Source organism: Pyrus communis, chromosome 13, assembly GCF_963583255.1.
Source record: "Pyrus communis chromosome 13, drPyrComm1.1, whole genome shotgun sequence".
NCBI classification, from domain to species: domain Eukaryota; kingdom Viridiplantae; phylum Streptophyta; class Magnoliopsida; order Rosales; family Rosaceae; genus Pyrus; species Pyrus communis.
The window spans coordinates 25864603-25885605 of record NC_084815.1 but is presented as its reverse complement, the minus strand read 5'-3'; the positions used below and the strand labels follow the sequence as shown (position 1 = coordinate 25885605).

Genomic DNA, 21003 nt, shown 5'->3' with positions numbered 1-21003 from the left:
TAGGCAGGTTTTAGTAGGCACTTAGGAGTGAGGACAGCATCCATCCAATTTAGAATTTTGGTTTCCCAGCACTAATTCGAGATTAAGCCTAATTTTGAAAACAAACTAATTTATGCTAAAATCTATAAAGAATTGAGGACATTGTCTCACCTCCGATACCATACGTAGAGGCTCTCCTCTCTACCACATAAGGAAAAAGTCTTTGCTTTCCAAACTTGTGGAGACTATTTATACTTTGAAATGAGTAGAATAGATTATTTTAGATTTAAAGAAAGAAAAGGGTGTACCGAAATAGAATTCGTATTTGATTAGCAATGTGGCGTAGAATATCAATAATCCATTTTTGATTAGTAATGTGGAATTTTTGATTGTGTGGGATTTAAGATTAAGAGGCAGGCTAATAAGAGTTTTTGGGCCCAAGGAGGAATAAGAATCTCCCAAGTATCAAAAATGGGCCCCTGCCTGCCAGACACCTGCCACCAAAGACAAAATACAAAAGTTGAAGGTCTCTTGGATTTCATTCAAGTTGAGTGACCTTGTGTAATGACTAATGAGCTGGTTGAAAGCACCTCCCTCCCGAGTCCCGAGTCCCGAGTCCCAACAGGCACTAGTAGACTAGTGGTCTATTCTATATTGGGTATTGATGAACGATGATGCCCTGTAAGCTGTAACCCAACAAAACAACTTTTCAGAATTTGGCGTAGCATGAGAAATGAACCCTTTTAACCCAAAACCTTGGGCTACAGGTCTCTCTAGGGTCTCTACTCTAAAGCAAAGCCATCCAGGCGACGGGAGATTCTAGCTAGCTCATCCACAACAATAAAGCCTCTACCATTTCACACGGCAGGCCCAACGCCTAAATAAACCTCGCGGCTCGCGGGGTGGCTTATGCCCCTTCTGTCTTCATCTAGATTATTCTTTACTACTCCTCCCCATTCCAGCTTTTCCAAGTTTCTAAAGTCACCACAAATTAGGGGAAAAAGATAAAATAAAATATTTCCCAGAATCACACGCTCGCAAGTCGCAACAACCACTACCAGTCTACCATTGCCACTATATGCTGTATAGCCACAGAGGCTCCAGCTACTGTTTTGTCTCGCGTCACAGGAGAGAAAGAGAGAGAGAGAGAGAGAGAGGAGGCTGAGATGGCGGCTGCGGCGGCGTCGTCAAATCCGAAAGAGGAAGTGAAGACGAAGAATAAGGAGGGATTGGGATGGATAGCGTGGATGAGAGGGTGGTTGTATGTGGTCTACGAGATGCTGTTCCAGAGAATCACCGCCAGCCACTTGCAAAACCCCATGCCTTTGCCTCCCGTCAACGATCTCACTTGCATTGTCACTGGATCCACCAGCGGCATCGGCCGCGAAATCGCCAGGTCTCCTACTTCTCCTTCTTTCAACTCTCCAAACATTCACGAATTCAGTTTCTTGTTAGCTTGCTTATTTTAGTATAAATAAATCAACTCGATTTGCAAGATTGCATTGGGATTTGGGGCTCCGTCCCTCTGTTTGGTTACTGAGAACTTTGGATACCCTGGTGCCCATTGCTCAATTTCATTTCTCAAGTTTGAAGTAGATTTGCTTGAACATGAAAACTGAACAGGCAGTTAGCGGAATCAGGGGCGCATGTTGTAATGGCGGTGAGGAATACGAAGGCGGCTAATGAGCTGATCCAGAAGTGGCAGAATGAATGGTCTGGAATGGGACTTCCTCTCAATATTGAGGTATCTTATGAAGACCCCAAGGGCCACCGCCAATTATCTACCTTCGATTTCATTAATTGTATGCAAATATATAATATTGTTTAATCTTTATAGGTAATGGAACTTGATCTGCTTTCATTGGATTCTGTCGTGAGATTTGCCCAAGCATGGAATGCACGTTTGGGCCCTCTTCATGTTCTTATCAACAATGCTGGGATATTTTCAATTGGAGGTTGATCCTTTTATTGACATTTTTACACAATTTCAAAGCTTCGTCTCTTCAGATCTTATTTTTCATTTACTGGAATACTCTGCCTCTGGTGTGTTCAGAGCCGCAAAAGTTTTCAAAAGATGGTTACGAAGAACACTTGCAAGTGAACCATCTGGCTCCAGCACTGCTATCTGTCTTGCTATTGCCTTCCCTCATTAGAGGCTCTCCGAGTCGAATTGTTAACTTGAATTCCGTTGTAAGTTCTATGATCATCATGCGTAAGAATTTACACGCCTATGCTTATGCTTTTTTAGGTATATACGATACATATAACTTTCACACACCTATTTACACACATGGAAAGAAAAACTAGTCGGCGTATATGCTAACTACCCGTAGATGCATCCTTAAGTTCTTATATTGGCACTATAATTTATATCACAGTTTGATATTCTTGTTTTACTGTTATATAACATAGATCTGAGAATGCTGTCTTTCTTTATATAGATGCATTATGTTGGCTTTGTTGACACAGAAGACATGAACGTTGTTTCCGGGAAAAGAAAATTTACAAGCTTAGTGGGTTACACAAGCAGCAAGCTGGCACAGGTGCTCTTAGAAGTCTTTATTGTTTGTTGTTTTGCATATTTTAGCTGGAACAAGCTTGTAAGAGCTACAAGCTTTCCTCCCTATCTGTGTCTGTGGAAAGGAATTAGGTCCTTTTGATCCGTAAACTGTTAGCCATTCTGTGTGGAATACAAGTGTCTCTGTCTTTATTTAGATCTTTTTAGTTACTTGGTCCTGTACATTGATCAAGTGCTTGATAATTGGGTGCTATAACTATAGCATCTGCTTCTATTTTTTGGCATTCCTCCTTTCCTTTTATGGTTTCAACATCTGCTTTGATGTCTCTAATCGTTTGTAAAAGCTGGTCATTTATTATCCAAGGCTGAACGCTTGCGCATAATGAAATGTCAATTAACTGCTGTGGTATGTATATAATTTCCGGAGCTGTAACACGACTACTCTAACATAGTTGTATTTGGATTGCAGATTATGTTTAGTAGTGTCCTACATAAGCGTCTGCCTGCTGAATCTGGCATTAGTGTAGTATGCGTTTCACCTGGAATTGTCCAGACTAATGTTGTAAGTATCTTGATGCTTTCCTTCCGCCTCCCTTCTTTGTTACCATGAAGAAGGATATACCTTCAAGGTTTCTATATGAAAGTTTAATTAACAGTCTTGCATGTTATTGGTTTTATGTACCTTGAAGATTTTATATTCAAAGCTTCTCTACATATATAGTATATTGAGTTTTATTTATCATTTTGGGTTTCAATTGATTGCAGGCAAGGGATCTACCCAAGATTGTTCAGGCTGCTTATCATCTAGTACCTTATTTTATGTTTAGTGCTCAAGAAGGTGTGTCATTCTTGCTATTACATTTCATTGTCCATTTACCTTCTTACTTAATAAGATACTGAAGACACCCCAGAAGAAAGGTTTGTAAATATAATCTTTGATGAGTAGCTAATATCATTTTGTATTTTACTGCAATTAGCAAAGCTAGAGTTGGGCTATAATTAAGGTCACATGATCTTGTTAGTTGGCCAAATAAAGTTTATAAAAGATAAGACAGAACAGAATTGAAAAGTCGGTTCTTCTCATCATCTTCTTGTCATGATCCTGTTCCTATTCACTTTGTTAAACCCTAAGAACTCGCTTAAACTTACCTACGAGTTTTTAAACTAAAGAACAACAATAATGCTAAAAAAGCTCTTTGTCGATAGGAATGTCTAAGAAACTGAAACACATATATGTGCTACGAAGATGTGGCTTGTTCTTTTATGTGCAAGATGCATATATGTTTCCTACTAAATTTGAAAATGTAAATATAAAAAAATGAAACAGAGATTATTCTGAGTAGCCCTGGGATCATCCTAGACTTGTAAAGTTTGGATGAAACCTCGTCTTTATGATAGCTTTTTTCCTGATCACTTATTACATTATGAATTTTTAACCTATCAGGTACTATTGGCCTTGCTCCTAGGTGATCTACTTAACAGATCCGAGTTTTACTGCTATGCAATAAATGAAGCTTTTGATGCTCCTTTGAAAACTGAACAAAAAGAAGGGAAGGGAGGGAATGTGAAAGTAATATTGTAATGATTTATTGTGTGCAGGTTCTAGGAGTGCTCTGTTTGCAGCCACTGATCCCCAGGTTCCCGAGTACTGTGAATTGTTGAAAACGGATGATTTTCCTGTTTGTGCCTTTATTTCTCAAGATTGCCGTCCAACGAATCCTTCAGAAGAATCGCATAATGTTGAAACTTCTCACGAGGTGTGGGAGAAGACATTTGAGATGATTGGCCTTCCTTCTGATGCAGTGGAGAGGCTATTAGAAGGGGAAGAAGTTGCAAGCAGATACGGGGCTCATGGGGAGTAGCCTTGTTACATGATATGCTAGAAGTGCGTGTCAAATGCTCAGCCTAGATAATGTGTGGAAGGTTAGAATACAGAAGAAAGACTGGAGCGCCACAATCAACTGGAAGAAATTTGAAGAGATGGTGCTGCGTTGTACACCACTTTAATTGTTTAGATTTGTTTTTGACTATTGACGGGTGCGGAAACAGAAGGATTAGGAAGGTCTGATGTTGGTATTTGGTTCACCCCCGCCCTTCCCACTGGTTTAATTGTTTTCTTGCTGTAAACTAATGTTTTCAATTTCGTAGACAATGTAGAGAATTATTTAGAGACACAATTGTAGTCTTAAAGACGAGTAATGACTTAAGAATAGTATGTGGACATACCCACACCCACGAATTTAGATTTAAATGAGATGGTATGGATGTTACGGAACAATGCAAGATACAATAGTATGCCTGACTTTTTTCACCATCGAAGTAAAACATGTGTTACATTGGGAGAAAGACTTGGGTGAAAAAAGGTCACCGTCATCGTAATGTTTTTAACCATTGATGCAAGGCCACGCGGAAAGTGTTATGAATAACTTTGTATTAGTGGTTTGAAAACGCTACAGCGACAGGTGTCCATGGAAGTCTCTTTGTCTTCGTAGAGTTTAAACTTGTAAGTAGCAAGGAAAAGAGGATTTGAAAATACAAATTTGAAAGGAGAGGAAGTACATGGGAGAGTACACGTGTCGGAATGGGAGTGGTCAAAGTGAAGCTAAAGAAAGACAAAAAGAGAGAGTAGTTGCGGTTTTGGGGGAGAAATCTGTGTAATGCTTCGTACATATGTGTGCTTCTCACTTTATATATATAGATATAGATATAGATATACACTCAAGCGCGCCGACTCTCTTTGAATTCTCTCTGGTCTCCGTCCATATTATGATATTAATCAAGAATGAAGGTAAGTAATAAGTATTATTAGGAGCCTTGCTTGTCAAGAACTCAGACTGAGAGTCACTCACCATACTCTCACATACGTTACTCTTCTCTCTTTGGGCCTGCATCTGCATCTGCATCTGCCTCTGCCTTTGCCTCTGCCTCTGCCTGCAGGTAACTCTCTCTCTCATGCTTTCTTGCAACTTCCCATTCTTATACCATCATCCGCGACACACCAGTCCAAATCTTTTCTAATTTCCTTTATTTATTATATATACATATACAAATACATACGAATCCGAACCGAAGATCCGTGAATCATATTTTTTTCATTATACATGATGCGATCATAAATCATTTTAAATATTTTTATTTAAAATTAAATACAAACAAAAACTTATCAAAAGAATCCGGAAAGGATACTGTTGGTATACATACACAACGCATATCAGTTCATTGTTTTCTTTTAATCTTGGGCTTCTTTCTGTCCGTGTGTGTGTTTAATTTATTTATGAATGCACCACCGCATAGTATGAAAGCCATCATGATTTGAAATTTTGAATGCCATACACAGTCCGAGTCTCCATAGTTTAATATCTCAAGAGTGTTTTGATTAAGGTTTGACTTTTAACTCCTTAACAATTAATTTAGGATGGTGCTCCACTTCTTTTTATTTTCATAAATTTTCTGTTAATTTTTATCTTTGATCCTCTTAATTCATAAATTCGATAAACATTTAGAATTTGGAAGGGAACTCGTGATTGAGATTCCAACAAACAAACAAACAAACAATGAAATAACATCATTTGTTTAATTAGTTAACTTTCCATTTATTAGTTGTTATTCTGTCTGTTTTTGAGTGTGTGAGAAGGAACGAAAGAATAGAAATTAGGATGAGTCTCCTAGCAGTAGGTATATAAATAAATATTACTTTTCTCCATGAAATTTGTGCATGGGGAATTGAGTCATGATCACTGTTCCAAACCCACGCGCCATGTCTAGAATTTCAGATATACTTGTGAGTTATTGTGACCAATGACCATACATACATACATACATACATATGCGAAATGAACAGTTTGATACTCGTTTTTGAAACCAAAAAGAAGAAGATTATTTTTATTTTTCGAATTCATTGCTCGTCCTCCCCCTCCTCGAGATCTGCGCTGTAATGTCTTGTACTACAAGTCAAAGAATTAATTTGTGTGGTGCTGCTGCTTCTGCTCTCTTCTCTCAGAAACACGAGTCCGAGGGATTAGATGCAAGTGTACGTACTGTCTCCGTCTTAAATGCGTTTCAGAGACGGAACCCTACTCCTGCCCTTTCTGTTTGCATAATGATTATACTGTTCATGAATAGCAAAGCTATGTTTATGTTTCGCTTTTCTTTTATTAATTTTATATAATTTATTCACTTTTATAAAGATATTGCAGCCTAGTAGGAGGGTTGAGACATACCGATGGGATCGACAGCGATGAAGAAACAAACAACAACATCAGCAGCTTCATCAAATCCTCCTTCTTCTTCAGTTGTGTCGTCGGCTCCTCCAAGTCCAAGTAGTTTTATCAGCAGCAACAAGTCCACCATGAATCGGAAACCCACAGGGCTCTTATCCGTCCGTGACGGTACGAATATTTTCACTTGAATCATTTCGCTTCTCCCTTCAACTTTTACTCGTGGACCGGCGGGCAACTTGCATGAAAAGATCGTCAGTTGGTCTTTCTGTTTAATAATACAATGTCGCATGAACAAATATTCAGATGATTATGTTGTATTATTGAATTGAAACACTTACAGACTCATTTTATTTCAGTCATTTTCTATAAATCTTTTATCTTTGTTTTGGTGCACGCGTAATTGAATTGAACAACGTACGCATGATTGAATGGAAGTGCTTAGGAGGTTTTTTCGTGCAAGTGCACATGTGATGATGTCATGTGACTAGGTAATGTACGTAGCCTGGAGTTTTCCATCTTTGTCTGTCTATCTGTCCATCCATCTTCCTTTGTGTTTGAATTTCAAAACTCGATCTGATAGAGTCGTAGTGAGTAGTCTAGTAGGCTATAAGGGCATTGGCTTGCAGTGGTATGTAATTGATTTTGTTTGATATTTGCTCGAGGCAGGAAGTCTGTGACCTTTCTTTTTCCCCTTTTCCTTCGTATTTTTCATACTCTATGATACAAACTCGTGCTAGGATTAGAAATAGGATTCAAGAAAAGAGAGAATCTCCTTCCATCTGTTTGTTTCAATATTCTTTGTTTGTTTTTTTTTTAACAATAATTCTGCATGAATTGGTGCTAACATTTTATTTTATTTTAAGCTCATACGATATTGAATTTAATTATAAAGCCCCCACGATAACTTTGATTCTATGCAGAAGGGGGCTACACATATGAGTGTTTAGTTTGTATCAAGAGTAAAATCAAATTTGAAATAATGAGGGAGGGAATCTTATATCTTGATGGATGGGGAGTGACTGACATATATGTTCTCCCGGGTGGAAATTGGTCCTTTAGTCATTTGGTGGTCCTGCTGCTGTCTTTACTTTACCTCCTGTTGGCTGTTGTGAAATTCAAACTCTCATTTCGAATTAGGTGCTCTGCTCAGTCTCCATCTTTTATTTCCCTTTTAAACTCCTTTTTTTTTTTTTTTTTTTATTTGCATGATTAATATGTTTGTTCAGCATATAATGTGATTTTTTTTTGCCTTGGAAATTGGCTGTCCATGCATCCTAGGCTAACTATCTCATATATGTTGAACAAATATGAGCGGAAGGGAAGGCTGCATTCTAATTCAAATAAAATTAACGGAGCCTTGGTTGTTATTATGTCAGATATAGAAGAGAGGATGAAGATGCTGGCATCTCACACAGCCCAACAAGACACTGGAGACACCTTCGCTGAACGAGCCGACGCTTACTACAAACGACGCCCTCAGCTGCTCTCTCTGCTTCAAGACTTGTACAATGCCTACGTCACATTATCTGATCGTTACATTCATACAATCGCCAAAACCAATCATCGCCGTGGACACTCCTCCCAAACCTCAATCATTGTTAATGACTACTACGACGACTGTCATGACCAACAAGATGCCGATGGTGATACATTAAGCCAGATGGATTCGGACGTGGGCAGTTCCCTCTCCTATCAGCCACAATTATCTCTTGCTGCTGCCCGGGATGATAACATGGTGTTGGATTTGGATGCAATTGTTGCGGAGGTTGTGATGAAGAATGTGGAATGCGATATCTTACTTGATGAGGCCAGCACCATGGGGAGGCGATACAATGAGTCATCAAGGAAGATAAAGTTGCAGAAGAGCTTGCTGGAGGTGCTGGAGTCCGAAAGGCTCATACTACTGAATGAGAATGCTAAGTTGGGGTACAAAGTGGGTGCATTGGTGGAAGAGAACAAAGACATCGCGTCCGAGTCCATGTTCATGAGGAGGAAGGCTGGAGAGCTGGCTAGGTGTTTGCTGAAGGTGAGGGAGGATCAGAGGGTGTGCATGCTTAGCCGTAAAATCGAGGACCTGCAGGGCCAGATCTATGGGTTGGAGAAGAGGAACAAGGAGTACTATGAGCAACTTGTGAAGAGAGACCAATGGTCCTCTCAACTTGTACAAGAAGAGAGTACTAGCATAAACAACAAAAGCAAGTTTAACGGGAATGAAGTGAATTTGGAGGTTTGCTTCCAAATAGGGAAGATCAATCGGAGGCTGAAGAGAGGTAATAGCAATGTGAAGGATTTTGGCACTGCAAGTGGGAAGAAGGGTTGGAGTTGGTGGGAAAAGGTCAAGAACATGGACTTGTTTCTATGCGGACATAATTCAAGCTCTACTTGACCTCAATTGGTGTCTGTCTGTTTAATTACTGACTAAGCTTGCGTTAATGGTGGCCAGTCTGTTTATATTTCGTTTGTCGTCCTGTAGTGGCAACACTGTCATGAACCTGCTGACTCCATGGTCATTCTGCCTTATATTAGTTTCGTGATCCAGTAGAATCTGATGCTCAAATTGGCTGAAACCTACTATTTAAATCAAGCGTGTCACAAAATTTGATGTTTTCCCCCGTTTTCTGCACAACCAGCGCAATTGTTATCTGATCAGTCACCCGATGTAAATGTGGATGAACTGGATGGCCCGCCCGGTTTTGGTCCTCGAACCGAAAATAGGGTATACTTGCCTATCGGCGAAGAAGATTTTTCTCCTGTGCTTTCAAAATCTCAAAAGAAAAGATGCAGCCAGGACAGATCGACGAGTACTAGTACATACATCCAAGTGAAGCTCGTTTATTGGAACATTCGAGGTATTGATAGTGATGATTTTTTAACCAAAAATACACTCTTATTAATCTTTAGCATTTGATTTTTTTCAATTCATTCGATTCGACGAATAGAAATTGAAAGGCATGCGTGAGAAAAAAAAAATGGTGCGTGGTTTGTATTTATGTGCCCATGGTCAATTTCGAATGGGTAATGCTTGGGAGATCAACTATTTAAATCAAATTTTATAAATTATATGACGTGGTGGTTGATGATTGGATTATTACTTAATTGTTGGTTAACGTGTTTATTTTCTATTACTGACATATCACATAGTTTGCAGATTTTGCCTACCTAACATTGCTCATTTAGAATTCATTTCTGCAACTTGAGCCTACATTCATGTCATTTTCTTGATCGATAAACTTCTCAATAATTTGTATAAGACATTTATTGGCTTTCAAAACTCCGATATCATTTTCTCTCTCTGCCAATATTTATTTATTTTTCTATTTTGCACATTAAAAATCCGCAAAAAATGCCACTTTGTACTAATAAATTATCCAATTGCTTCAAAATTTGAAAATTCTACAAAAACTATGATCTATAAGTCATGATTTGAGATCGATTATGCAAATTTCTAAAGTAAAAAACTTCAGCCTACATTTGTGTCATTTTCGTTGATTGATAAGATTCTCGTTTATTTGAGTAGGGCATTTAGTGATTTTTCTAATTCGGATATCGTTTTTACTTAAATGTTTCTTTATTTTTAATTTACACATTAAAGATTCGTAAAATTTACTTCTGCGTATTAATAAATTGTCCAAATGCTTCTAGAGAGCTTATAAAACTTTTTTTATTGCGTAAACCCAAAAAAGTGCAAATGTTCAAAATTGGCATTTTTCACAAAAATTGTGAGCTATAAGCCACGATTTGAGATCGATTTTGCTAAATTTTGAAGTAACAAACTTAAGCTTACTTTCGTGTCATTTTTGTCGTCGATAAGCTTCTCAATAATTTCTATTGGGCATTTAATGATTTTTCTAAACTCGGATATCACTTTCGCCCCAATGTTTATTTATTTTTATATGTTACACATTCGTAAAAAATACTTTTGTGTATTAATACCTTGTCCAATAGCTTCTAAAGAGCTTATAAAACTTTCTTTAATGCGTAAACCCAAAAATTTGCAAATGTTCAAAATTTGCAAATGTTCAAAATTTGCATTCTTCACAAAAATTGTGAGCTATAAGTCACGATTCGAGATCACTTTTGCTAATTTCTAAATTAACGAAATTAAACCTTATTTCGTGCCATTTTCGTCGACTGATAAGCTTCTCAATCATTTATGCAGGGCAATTTATGATTTTTCAAAACACAAATGTAACTTTTGCTCTCCGCCAAAGTTTATTTATTTTTCTATTACACACATTAAAAATTGTGTGTGTCAATAACTTGTCCAATTCTTCTAAGGAACTTATAAAACCTTCATCAATGCGTAAACCAAAAAAATTTGGAAATGTTCAAAATTTGAATTATCCGAAAAAACTGTGAGCTATAAGCCACAGTTTGAGATTGATTTTCCTAATTTCTAAAGTAACAAACTTAAGTCTACTTTCGTCTCATTTTCGTTGATCGATAAGCTTCTCAATAATTTATGAATGGGCTTTTAGTGATTTTTCAAACTTAGCTATTATTTTCACTCTCCATCAATGTTTATTTATATTTCTATTTGACACATTAAAAAATACTTATGTATATCAAGAAATTGTACAACTGCTTCTAGAGCTTACAAAACTTTCTTTATTCATAAACCAAAATATTTGCAAATGTTCAAAATTTGAAATTATTCACAAAAACTTTGAGCTGTAAGTCACAATTGAGATCAATTTTGCAAATTCACAAAAACTTAAATTTTTAGTGATTTTTAAAGCTCGGCTATCACATACTTTATTTATGCTAATTCACATAAAATTTACTTATGTGAATCAATAATAGTCCAACTGCTTCTGAAAGACATACAGAACTTTCTTTATTGCGCAAACCAAAAAAATTTGCAAATGTTCAAAATTTGTAATTTTTCACAAAAACTATGAGCTATAAGTCATGATTTGAGATCGATTTTGCTAATTTCTAAGTAACGAACTTAAGCCTCTTCCGTACCATTTTCCTTGATCGATAAGGTTCTCAAGAATTTGTTTAGGGCATTTAGTGACTTTTCAAAAGTCGGATATCACTTTCGCTCTCTGCCAATGTCTACTTATTTTTCTATTTTACACATTAAAAATTCATGAAAATTACTTAGGTGTGTTAATAAATATTCTAATTGCTTCTAAAGAGCTCATAAACTTTCTTTAATGCATAAACTGATAAACCCAAAAATTTGCAAATGTTCAAAATTTGCATTTTTCAAAAAACTGTGAGCTACAAATTAAGATATGATATCAATTTTGCTAATTTCTAAAGTAACGAACTTAAGCCTAGTTTTGTGTCTATCCGTCAACCGGAAGCTTCTCAATAATTTGTGAAAAGCATTTAGTGGTCTTTAAAAATTGGCTATGATTTTCACTCTCCACCAATGTTTATTTATATTTCTACTTGACACATAAAAAATACTTATGTGTATAATAATTTGTCCAACTCTTTCTAAAGAACTTACAAAACTTTCTTTATTGCGCAAACCAAAAAATTTGTAAATGTTCAAAATTTGTAACTTTCACAAAAACCGTGAACTATAAGTCACAATTTGAGATCGATTTTGCAAATTTCTAAAGTAACAAACTTAAACCTATTTTTGTGTCATTTTCGTCGATTGATAAGCTTCTCGATAAATGTGTATGGTATTTAGTGATGTTTCAAACTCGGTTATCACTTTCACTCACCGCCAATGTTTATTTATATTTCTTCTTGACACATAAAAAATACTTATGTGTATCAATAACTTGTCCAACTACTTCTAAAGAACTTACAAAATTTTATTTAATGCACAAACCAAAAAATTTTGCAAATGTTCAAAATTTGAATTTTTAACAAAAACTGTGAGCTACAAGTCACGATTTAAGATCGATTTTACTAATTTCTAAAGTAACGAACTTAAGCCTACTTTCGTTTCATTTTCTTCGATCGATAAGTTTCTCAATAATTTGTGCATGGCTTTTAGTGATTTTTCAAACTCGACTATCACTTTTAGTCTCCACCACTATATTTTTTTATATTTCTTTTCACCCATAAAAAATACTTATGTGTATCAACAATTGTCCAACAACTTCTAAAGAACTTACAAAACTTTCTTTAATGCGTAAACCAAAAAATTTGCAAATGTTCAAAATTTGAAATTTTCACAAAAACTGTGACTTATAAGTCACTATTTGAGATTGATTTAGCTAATTTCTAAGTAACGAACTTAAGCCTACTTTCGTGTCATTTTCGTTGATCGATAAGCTTCTTAATAATTTGTGTGGGGCTTTTAGTGATTTTTCAAACTCGACTATCCCCTCACCATCCGACAATGTTTATTTATATTTTTACTTGACACATAAAAAATCCATAAAGAATACATGTGTGTATCGATAAATTGTCCAACTGCTTCTAAAGAACTTATAAAACTTTATTTAATGCGTAAACAAAAAAATTTGCAAAAATTCAAAATGTGTATTTTTTCACAAAAAGTGTGAGTTAACACTCACAATTTTTAGCCGGTTTTGCAAATTAGTACATAAATCACCGTTCAATTCATTTATTTCCAACTTCGCTTCAATGTGAAGGTTTGAAAATTAAGGTGAGACGTTCCATTGAGATTCTTGAGAGTGGAACTGTCACATCCCGGCCCGGGCCCCCACCACATCCTGGGTTCGACTCCACCGTAGCATGATATTGTCCGCTTTTGGCCCTGACCACGCCCTCACGGTTTTGTTTCTAGGAACTCACACGAGAACTTCCCAGTGGGTCACCCATCTTGGGATTGCTCTCGCGCGAACTCGCTTAACTTCGGTGTTCCGATAAACTCCGAAGCCAGTGAGTTCCCCAAAGGCCTCATGCTAGCTAGATATGGGAATATACATATAAGACTTACATGATCCACTCTCCTGGGCGATGTGGGATGTTACAATCCACCCCTCTTAGGGGCCCGACGTCCTCGTCGGCACAGTTCTGGCCAGGGATTGGTACTAATACCAAATTGTCATATCCCGACTCGAGCCCCCACCACATCTCGGGCTCGACTCCACTGTAGCACGATATTGTCTGCTTTGAGCCCTGACCACACCCTCACAATTTTGTTTCTGGGAACTCAAACGAGAACTTCCCAGTGAGTCACCCATCCTAGGATTGCTCTCGTGTGAACTCGCTTAACTTTATGAACTCCGAAGCCAGTGAGCTGCCAAAATGCCTCGTGCTAGGTAGAGATGAGAATATACATATAAGGCTTACATGATCCACTACCCTGGGTGATGTGGGATGTTACAGGAACCCCATTTGACAACGTTTTGGTCCTCACTATCGTATTTTTCACATATTTTTTAAAGTTTTTGGCTTAAATATTCCTCTAAGTAAACAATTGTTCCTTAATAAATTGTAAAACTGCTTCCAAGCACCTTATAAAGTTTCCCTTAAAGCTCACGGAAAATATTTCGCAAAAATAAAAAATTTCATTTTGGACCAAAAAAACATGGTTAACTCACAACATTTTGTCGATTTTGCAAATTCGTACATAAATCATCGTTCAATCTATTTATTTTCACATTCACCTCAATGTGAAGTTTTAAAAATTAAGGTGAGACATTTCATTGAGATTCTTGAAGGTAGAACCCCATTTGACAATGTTTTGGTCCTCACTATTGTATTCTTCACTTATTTTTTTCAGTTTACGGCTTAAATATTCTACTAAGTATAATTTTTTGCTCAATAAATCATAAAAGCACTTCCAAATACCTTATAAATTTTTGCTTAATGCTCGTGGAAAATATTTTGCAAAAATAAAAATTTTCATTTTTGACCAAAAAATGTGGGTTAACACTCACGGTTTTTAGTCGGTTTTGCAAATTAGTAAATAAATCACCGTTCAATCCATTTATTTTCATGTTCACCTCAATATGAAGTTTTGAAAATGAAGGCAAGACTTTCCATTGAGATTCCTGAGGGTGGAACCCATTTGACAATGTTTTGGTGCTCACTATTGTATTTTTAATTTTTTTTTTTCAGTTTTCGCTTAAATATTCTACTAAGTATACATTCGTTGCTCAATAAAAATCATAAAACTGCTTTCAAACACCTTATAAAGTTTTCCTTAATGGTCGCGGAAAATATTTCGCAAAAATAAATTTTTTCATTTTTGACCAAAAAATCGTTGGTTAACACTCACGATTTTTTGTCGGTTTTATAAATTCGTACATAAATCATCGTTCAATTTATCTGTTTTTAAAATCGCCTCACCATGTAATTTTGAAAATTAAGGTAAGACTTTCTGTTGAGATTCTTGAGGGTGGAACCCCATTTGACAATGTTTTGGTCTTCACTATTGTATTTTTCACTTATTTTTTCAGTTTTCGGTTTAAATATTCTACTAAGTATACATTTGTAGCTCAATAAATCATCAAACCAATTCCAAACACCTTACAAAGTTTTCCATAATGCTCACGGAAAATATTTTGTAAAAATAAAAATTTGCATTTTTGACCAAAAAAACATGGGTTAACACTCACAATTTTTAGTCGTTTTACAAATTCGTACATAAATCTTCGTTCAATCTATATGTTTTCAGCTTCGCCACATCGAGAAATTTTGAAAATTAAGATAAGACTTTTCGTTGAGATTCTTGAGGGTGAAACTGCATTTGACAATGTTTTGGTCCTCACTATTGTATTTTTCACTTATTTTTTCAATTTTCGGCTTAAATATTCTACTAAATATAAATTTGTTGCTCAATAAATCATAAAACAGCTTCCAAACACCTTATAAATTTTTCCTTAATGCGCGCGGAAAATATTTTGCAAAAATAAAAATTTGCAAATTTGTCGGATTTGCAAATTTGTACAAAAATCACATTCGATCTATTTATTTTCACCTTCGCCTCAATGTGAAGTTTTAAAAATTAAGGAGAGACTTTCCATAGAGATTCTTGAGGGTGGAACCCCACTTGACAATGTTTTGGTCTTCACTATTTTATATTTCACTTATTTTTTCAGTTTTTGGCTTAAATATTCTACTAAGAATACATTTGTCGCTCAATAAATCATAAAACCACTTCCAAACACCTTAAAAAGTTTTCCTTAATGCTCGTGGAAAATATTTACAAAAATTAAAATTTTCATTTTTGAATAAAAAAACGTGGGTTAATGCTCACGATTTTTAGTCAGTTTTACAAATTCGTACATAAATCATCGTTCAACCTATTTGTTTTCACCTTTGCCTCATCGTGAAATTTTGAAAATTAAGATAAGACTTTCCGTTAAGAACCATTTGACAATGTTTTGGTCCTCACTATTGTAATTTTCACTTATTTTTTCAGTTTTCAGCTTAAATATTCTACTAAGCATACATGTTGCTCAATAAATCATAAAACCGTTTCCGAACACGTTATAAAGTTTTCCTTAATGCCCGAGGAAAATATTTCGTAAAAATAAAAAATTTCATTTTTGACTGGAAAAACTTAGGTTAACACTTATGACTTTTAGTCAGTTTTGCAAATTTGTACATAAATCATCGTTCGATCTATTTATTTTCAACTTCACCTCAATGTGAAGTTTTGAAAATTAAGGTGAGACTTTCCATTGAGATTCTGGAGGGTGGAACCCCATTTGACAATGTTTTGGTCCTCACTATTGTATTTTTCACTTATTTTTTCAGTTTTTGGTTTAAATATTCTACTAAGTATACATTTGTAGCTCAATAAATCATCAAACCAATTCCAAACACCTTACAAAGTTTTCCATAATGCTCGCGGAAAATATTTCACAAAAAAAAAAAAAAGAATTTGCATTTTTGATCAAAAAAGCATGGGTTTTTAGTCGTTTTACAAATTCGTACATAAATCTTTGTTCAATCTATATGTTTTCACCTTTGCCACACTGTGAAATTTTGAAAATTAAGATAAGACTTTTCATTGAGATTCTTGACGGTGGAACCCCATTTGACAATGTTTTTGTCTTCACTATTGTATTTTTCACTTATTTTTTTCCAATTTTTGGTTTACATATTTTACTAAGTATACATTTGTTGCTCAATAAATCATCAAACCACTTCCAAACACCTTACAAAGTTTTCCTTAATGCTTGCAAAAAATATTACTCAAAAAAATAAAAATTTGCATTTTTGACCAAAAAAACGTGGGTTAACACTCACGATTTTTATTCAGTTTTATAAATTCGCACATAAATCATCGTTCAATCAATATGTTTTCACCTTCGCCTCACCATGAAATTTTGAAAATTAAGGTAAGACTTTCCGTTGAAATTCTTGATGGTGGAACCCATTTGACAATGTTTTGGTCGTCACTATTGTATTTTTCACTTATTTTTTCAGTTTTCGGCTTAAATATTCTACTAAGTATACATTTGTTGTACAATAAATCATAAAACAGCTTCCAAACAAGTTATAAAGTTTTCTTTAATGCTTACAGAAAATATTTTGCAAAAAAAAAAATTTGCATTTTTGACCAAAAAAACGTGGGTTAACATTCACTGTTTTTAGTCGGTTTTGCAAATTCGTACATAAATCACCGTTCAATCTATTTATTTTTAGCTTCACCTCAATGTGGAGTTTTGAAAATTAAGGTGAGACTTTCCATTGAGATTGTTGAGGGTGGAACTAGGGTTGGGCAAACGGGTCCTGGACCCGTGGTTAGGGGCGGGTACGGGGCGGGTCTTATTTTTAAAAATCTGAAACGGGGCGGGGCGGGGCGGATCCATGTTATTTGCGGGGCGGGACGGGTCGTAATTGCTGAGGAAACGGGTCCCCGACCCGAACCGTTTCCACCTTCCAAAAATATAAGATTTAATCTGATCCGTTGATTAAAACCACGATCGCACGATCGCACTCCAGATCAAGAGTCTCTCAGATCAGACTCTCAGTCTCAGACAGTCAGACCTCGACAGTTCCCTTCCCCCACTCCCCAAATCTCCTCTCCTCTCTACTCTCTCGTCTCAGATTCAGACCTCGATCGTCTTCCGCTTTCTCTGCGTTAAGGGTGTGGTTCGAAAAGCACAGCCCCCTTCTTCTTCCCTCCAACTTCCTCCACTTCCAGATCCGCGCTTCAGAGGTACCATTTTAGCGCTTTTCTCTGTTGGGTTTTCGTTTTCCTTGTCCTTGCTGTTTGTGGTTTGATTATAATGTGAGCGGGCTGGCGGTTTGTGGGATTTTTAGGGGGACTTTATAAGTTTCGCTTTGGAAAAAATGAAAGATCTGGCAGGTTTAACTCGATGTGATTCTTTTTCCTTAGCATTTTTCCCTTGTGTTTTGTGATTTGACAAGTTAAATTCAAGTGTTTGGGTTTTGTTTCAGTAAACCTTGCAGATCTGATAATTTGTAGTTTTATGGGATTTTCATTGTTCCCTGTGGCTGTAAGTTTATGTATTCTGAAGATTTTTCATAGACTGGTGTGACTTGTAATACTGTCCTTAGTAGAACCCTGTTAATGGTGGATATTTTAGTGAACTGCCCTTTATTCTTGAAGATGAGCTTGATGTTGTCATTCATTGTATCTGTTTTGGAGTGCAGAATCTGTTGCGCTTTATATCTGATGTGATGTGATGCTTAAATGCTTTAGGGATATGTTTGTTCACTCTGTATTTGCTTTTCTGTGGGAATATTTACTTTTGTTAAATTCGAAAGTACAATTGATGTTGTTTTCAGATTTACGACAACTACGAATTTGGTGATATGCGGGTTTTTAATCTTTATTCTTTCTGTTGTTGGAGCTATGACATCTCTTTGTTGCTTATATTTATACGGATGTGTCTTGGTATACTTTTATCTTGTGTAGAGAATGGAGACTTTCCTATGTGATCTGAATCCGTGAACGAGGGTCACCCCGACAAGCTGTGCGACCAGATCTCTGATGCAGTGTTAGATGCCTGCCTTGCCCAGGACCCTGATAGCAAGGTTGCCTGTGAGACATGCCACCAAAACCAACATGGTCATGGTGTTTGGAGAGATCACTACCAAGGCCAATGTTGACTATGAGAAGATTGTCCGTGACACTTGCCGTGCCATTGGATTTGTTTCTGATGACGTGGGTCTTGATGCCGAAAACTGCAAGGTCCTGGTTAACATTGAGCAGCAGAGCCCAGATATTGCCCAGGGCGTTCATGGTCACTTTACCAAGCGACCTGAGGAGATTGGTGCTGGTGACCAGGGTCACATGTTCGGATATGCCACTGACGAAACCCCTGAATTGATGCCTCTTAGCCATGTGCTTTCCACCAAGCTTGGTGCTCGCCTCACTGAGGTCAGGAAGAATGGTACCTGCCCCTGGTTGAGACCCGACGGCAAGACCCAAGTTACCGTTGAGTACTACAACGAAAACGGAGCTATGGTTCCAGTGCGTGTCCACACCGTCCTTATCTCCACCCAGCATGATGAGACTGTCACAAACGATGAGATTGCCACTGACCTCAAGGAGCATGTCATTAAGCCTGTTGTCCCTGAGAAGTATCTTGATGCACAATATGGAGAACATTTTGGTAAAATGTCATGAATGGTGAGTGCATGCATGTTGCTGCATGTTACTGGCCTGCAGGCCCTGCACACGATTTGAATTTTGAAATTTGAAGTACATGAGAAAAACTGCAAACTAAACCGAGAACCTTCAGTGTTATTTATTAGGCTATTTAAGGACACTTCTGAATTCTGATTGCATTTACTTGCATTGCTGCATTTCCAATACATGGACAAGTTTGCAATCTGTATTCTGTACAAATTTTTTTTTTTTTCAAACAACCAAAAAAAAAAAAAATGTCCGGTTCTTATATTAAAAAATGTAATCCCCGGCCCGGCCCGCCCCGTTCTCTTTGAACCTAGGTTCGGTCCGGTCCCTTCAAAATTGGGCCCGGCCCGGCCCGTGCCCAGCCCTAGGTGGAACCCCATTTGACAATGTTTTGGTCCACATTTTTGTATTTTTCACATATTTTTTTTCTTCACTTTTTCGGCTTAAATATTCTACTAAGTATACATTTGTTGCTCAATAAATCATACAATTGCATCCAAACACCTTATAAAGTTTTCCTTAATGCTCGCAGAAAATATTTTGCAAAAATAAAAATTTGCATTTTTGACCAAAAAAACGTGGGTTAACACTCACGATTTTTAGTCGGTTTTACAAATTCGTACATAAGTCATTCGTTCAATCTATTTGTTTTCACCTTCGCCTCACCGTGAAATTTTGAAAATTAAGGTAAGACTTTCCGTTGAGATTCTTGAGGGTGGAAACCCGTTTGACAATGTTTTGGTCCTCACAATTCTATTTTTCACTTATTCTTTTTAGTTTTCGGCTTAAATATTTACTAAGTATACATTTGTTGATCAATAAATCATAAAACCGCTTCCAAACACCTTATAAAGTTTTCCTTAATGCTCGTAGAAAATATTTTGCAAAAATAAAAATTTTCATTTTTGACCAAAAAAACAAGAGTTAACACTCATGGCTTTTAGTTGGTTTTGCAAATTCGTACATAAATCACCCTTCAATCAATTTATTTTCACCTTCACCTGAATGTGAAGTTTTGAAAATTAAGGTGAGACTTTCCATTGAGATTCTTGAGGGTGGAACCCCATTTGACAATGTTTTGGTCCTCACTATAGTATTTTTCACTTACTTCTTTCAGTTTGTGGCTTAAATATTCCACTAAGTATACATTTGTTGCTCAATAAATCATAAACCCGCTTCCAAACACCTTATATAGTTTTCCTTAAAACTCGTGGAAAATATTTCACAAAATAAAAAATTTCATTTTTGACCAAAAAAATGTGGGTTAACACTCACAGTTTTTAGTCAGCTTTTACAAATTCGTACATAAATCGTCGTTCAAACTATTTCTTTTCAACTTCTCCTCACCGTGATGTTTGAAAATTATAGTAATACTTTTCATTATATTCTTGGGGGTGCAACCCAATTTTAACAATATTTTGGGCTTTCAACTTAAATAGTCTACTAAATATACATTTGTTGCTCAAAAAATCTTAAGTCCACTTCCAGCTCCCTTATAAATTTTCCTTAATGCTCATGGAAAATGTTTCACGAAAATATAATATTGGCATAAAAAAAGGGTTAACACTCACGGTTTGTTGTTGGTTTTTATAAATTGTACATAAATCGTCATTCAAACTATTCACCTTCGCTTTACCGTGAAGTTTGAAAATTATAGTAATACTTTTTGTTATATTCTTGATGGTGGAACCCCATTTTAACAATGTTTTGGGCCTCCCTACTTGTAACATCCCACATCGCCACGGGAGTGAATCCTGTAAGCCTTATATGTATATTCTCGT

General features: G+C 36.3%; 2 protein-coding genes and 1 pseudogene across 3 annotated transcripts; all 3 read left to right on the top strand.

Annotated features, from left to right (window-relative positions):
* The first annotated feature begins 888 nt into the window (after positions 1–888).
* On the top strand, positions 889–4720 carry LOC137713242 (dehydrogenase/reductase SDR family member FEY-like). Its single transcript, XM_068452526.1, has 8 exons — positions 889–1375; positions 1603–1723; positions 1817–1934; positions 2033–2169; positions 2421–2522; positions 2967–3059; positions 3263–3335; positions 4097–4720. Exons 1-8 carry the CDS (start codon positions 1146–1148, stop codon positions 4357–4359), a joined length of 1137 nt encoding a protein of 378 aa, XP_068308627.1. The 5' UTR covers positions 889–1145; the 3' UTR covers positions 4360–4720.
* Positions 4721–5234: 514 nt separating this feature from the next.
* Positions 5235–9515, top strand: LOC137713734 (kinase-interacting family protein-like). Of its 2 annotated transcripts, none has more exons than XM_068453078.1 (3): positions 5235–5434; positions 6694–6885; positions 8094–9515. In XM_068453078.1, the coding sequence occupies exons 2-3, from the start codon at positions 6720–6722 to the stop codon at positions 9101–9103; spliced, it is 1176 nt and encodes a 391-aa protein (XP_068309179.1). In that variant the 5' UTR covers positions 5235–5434; positions 6694–6719; the 3' UTR covers positions 9104–9515. The 2 variants fall into 2 exon arrangements, with proteins under 2 accessions (XP_068309179.1, XP_068309178.1); XM_068453077.1 differs by having other exon boundaries at positions 6685–6885.
* Positions 9516–18522: 9007 nt separating this feature from the next.
* Positions 18523–19213, top strand: LOC137712446 (S-adenosylmethionine synthase 1-like; annotated as a pseudogene).
* Positions 19214–21003: the final 1790 nt, after the last annotated feature.

What these genes read in the sequence shown, in the direction of transcription:
- LOC137713734 (XM_068453078.1), top strand. Translation starts at nt 6,720, where the DNA reads ATGGGATCGACAGCGATGAAGAAACAAACAACAACATCAGCAGCTTCA. An exon ending in GCTCTTATCCGTCCGTGACG is followed by an intron (nt 6,886 to 8,093) that starts GTACGAATATTT and finishes TTATTATGTCAG; the next exon opens with ATATAGAAGAGAGGATGAAG.
- LOC137713242 (XM_068452526.1), top strand. Translation starts at nt 1,146, where the DNA reads ATGGCGGCTGCGGCGGCGTCGTCAAATCCGAAAGAGGAAGTGAAGACG. An exon ending in TGGGATATTTTCAATTGGAG is followed by an intron (nt 1,935 to 2,032) that starts GTTGATCCTTTT and finishes TGGTGTGTTCAG; the next exon opens with AGCCGCAAAAGTTTTCAAAA. An exon ending in TATGTTTAGTGCTCAAGAAG is followed by an intron (nt 3,336 to 4,096) that starts GTGTGTCATTCT and finishes TATTGTGTGCAG; the next exon opens with GTTCTAGGAGTGCTCTGTTT.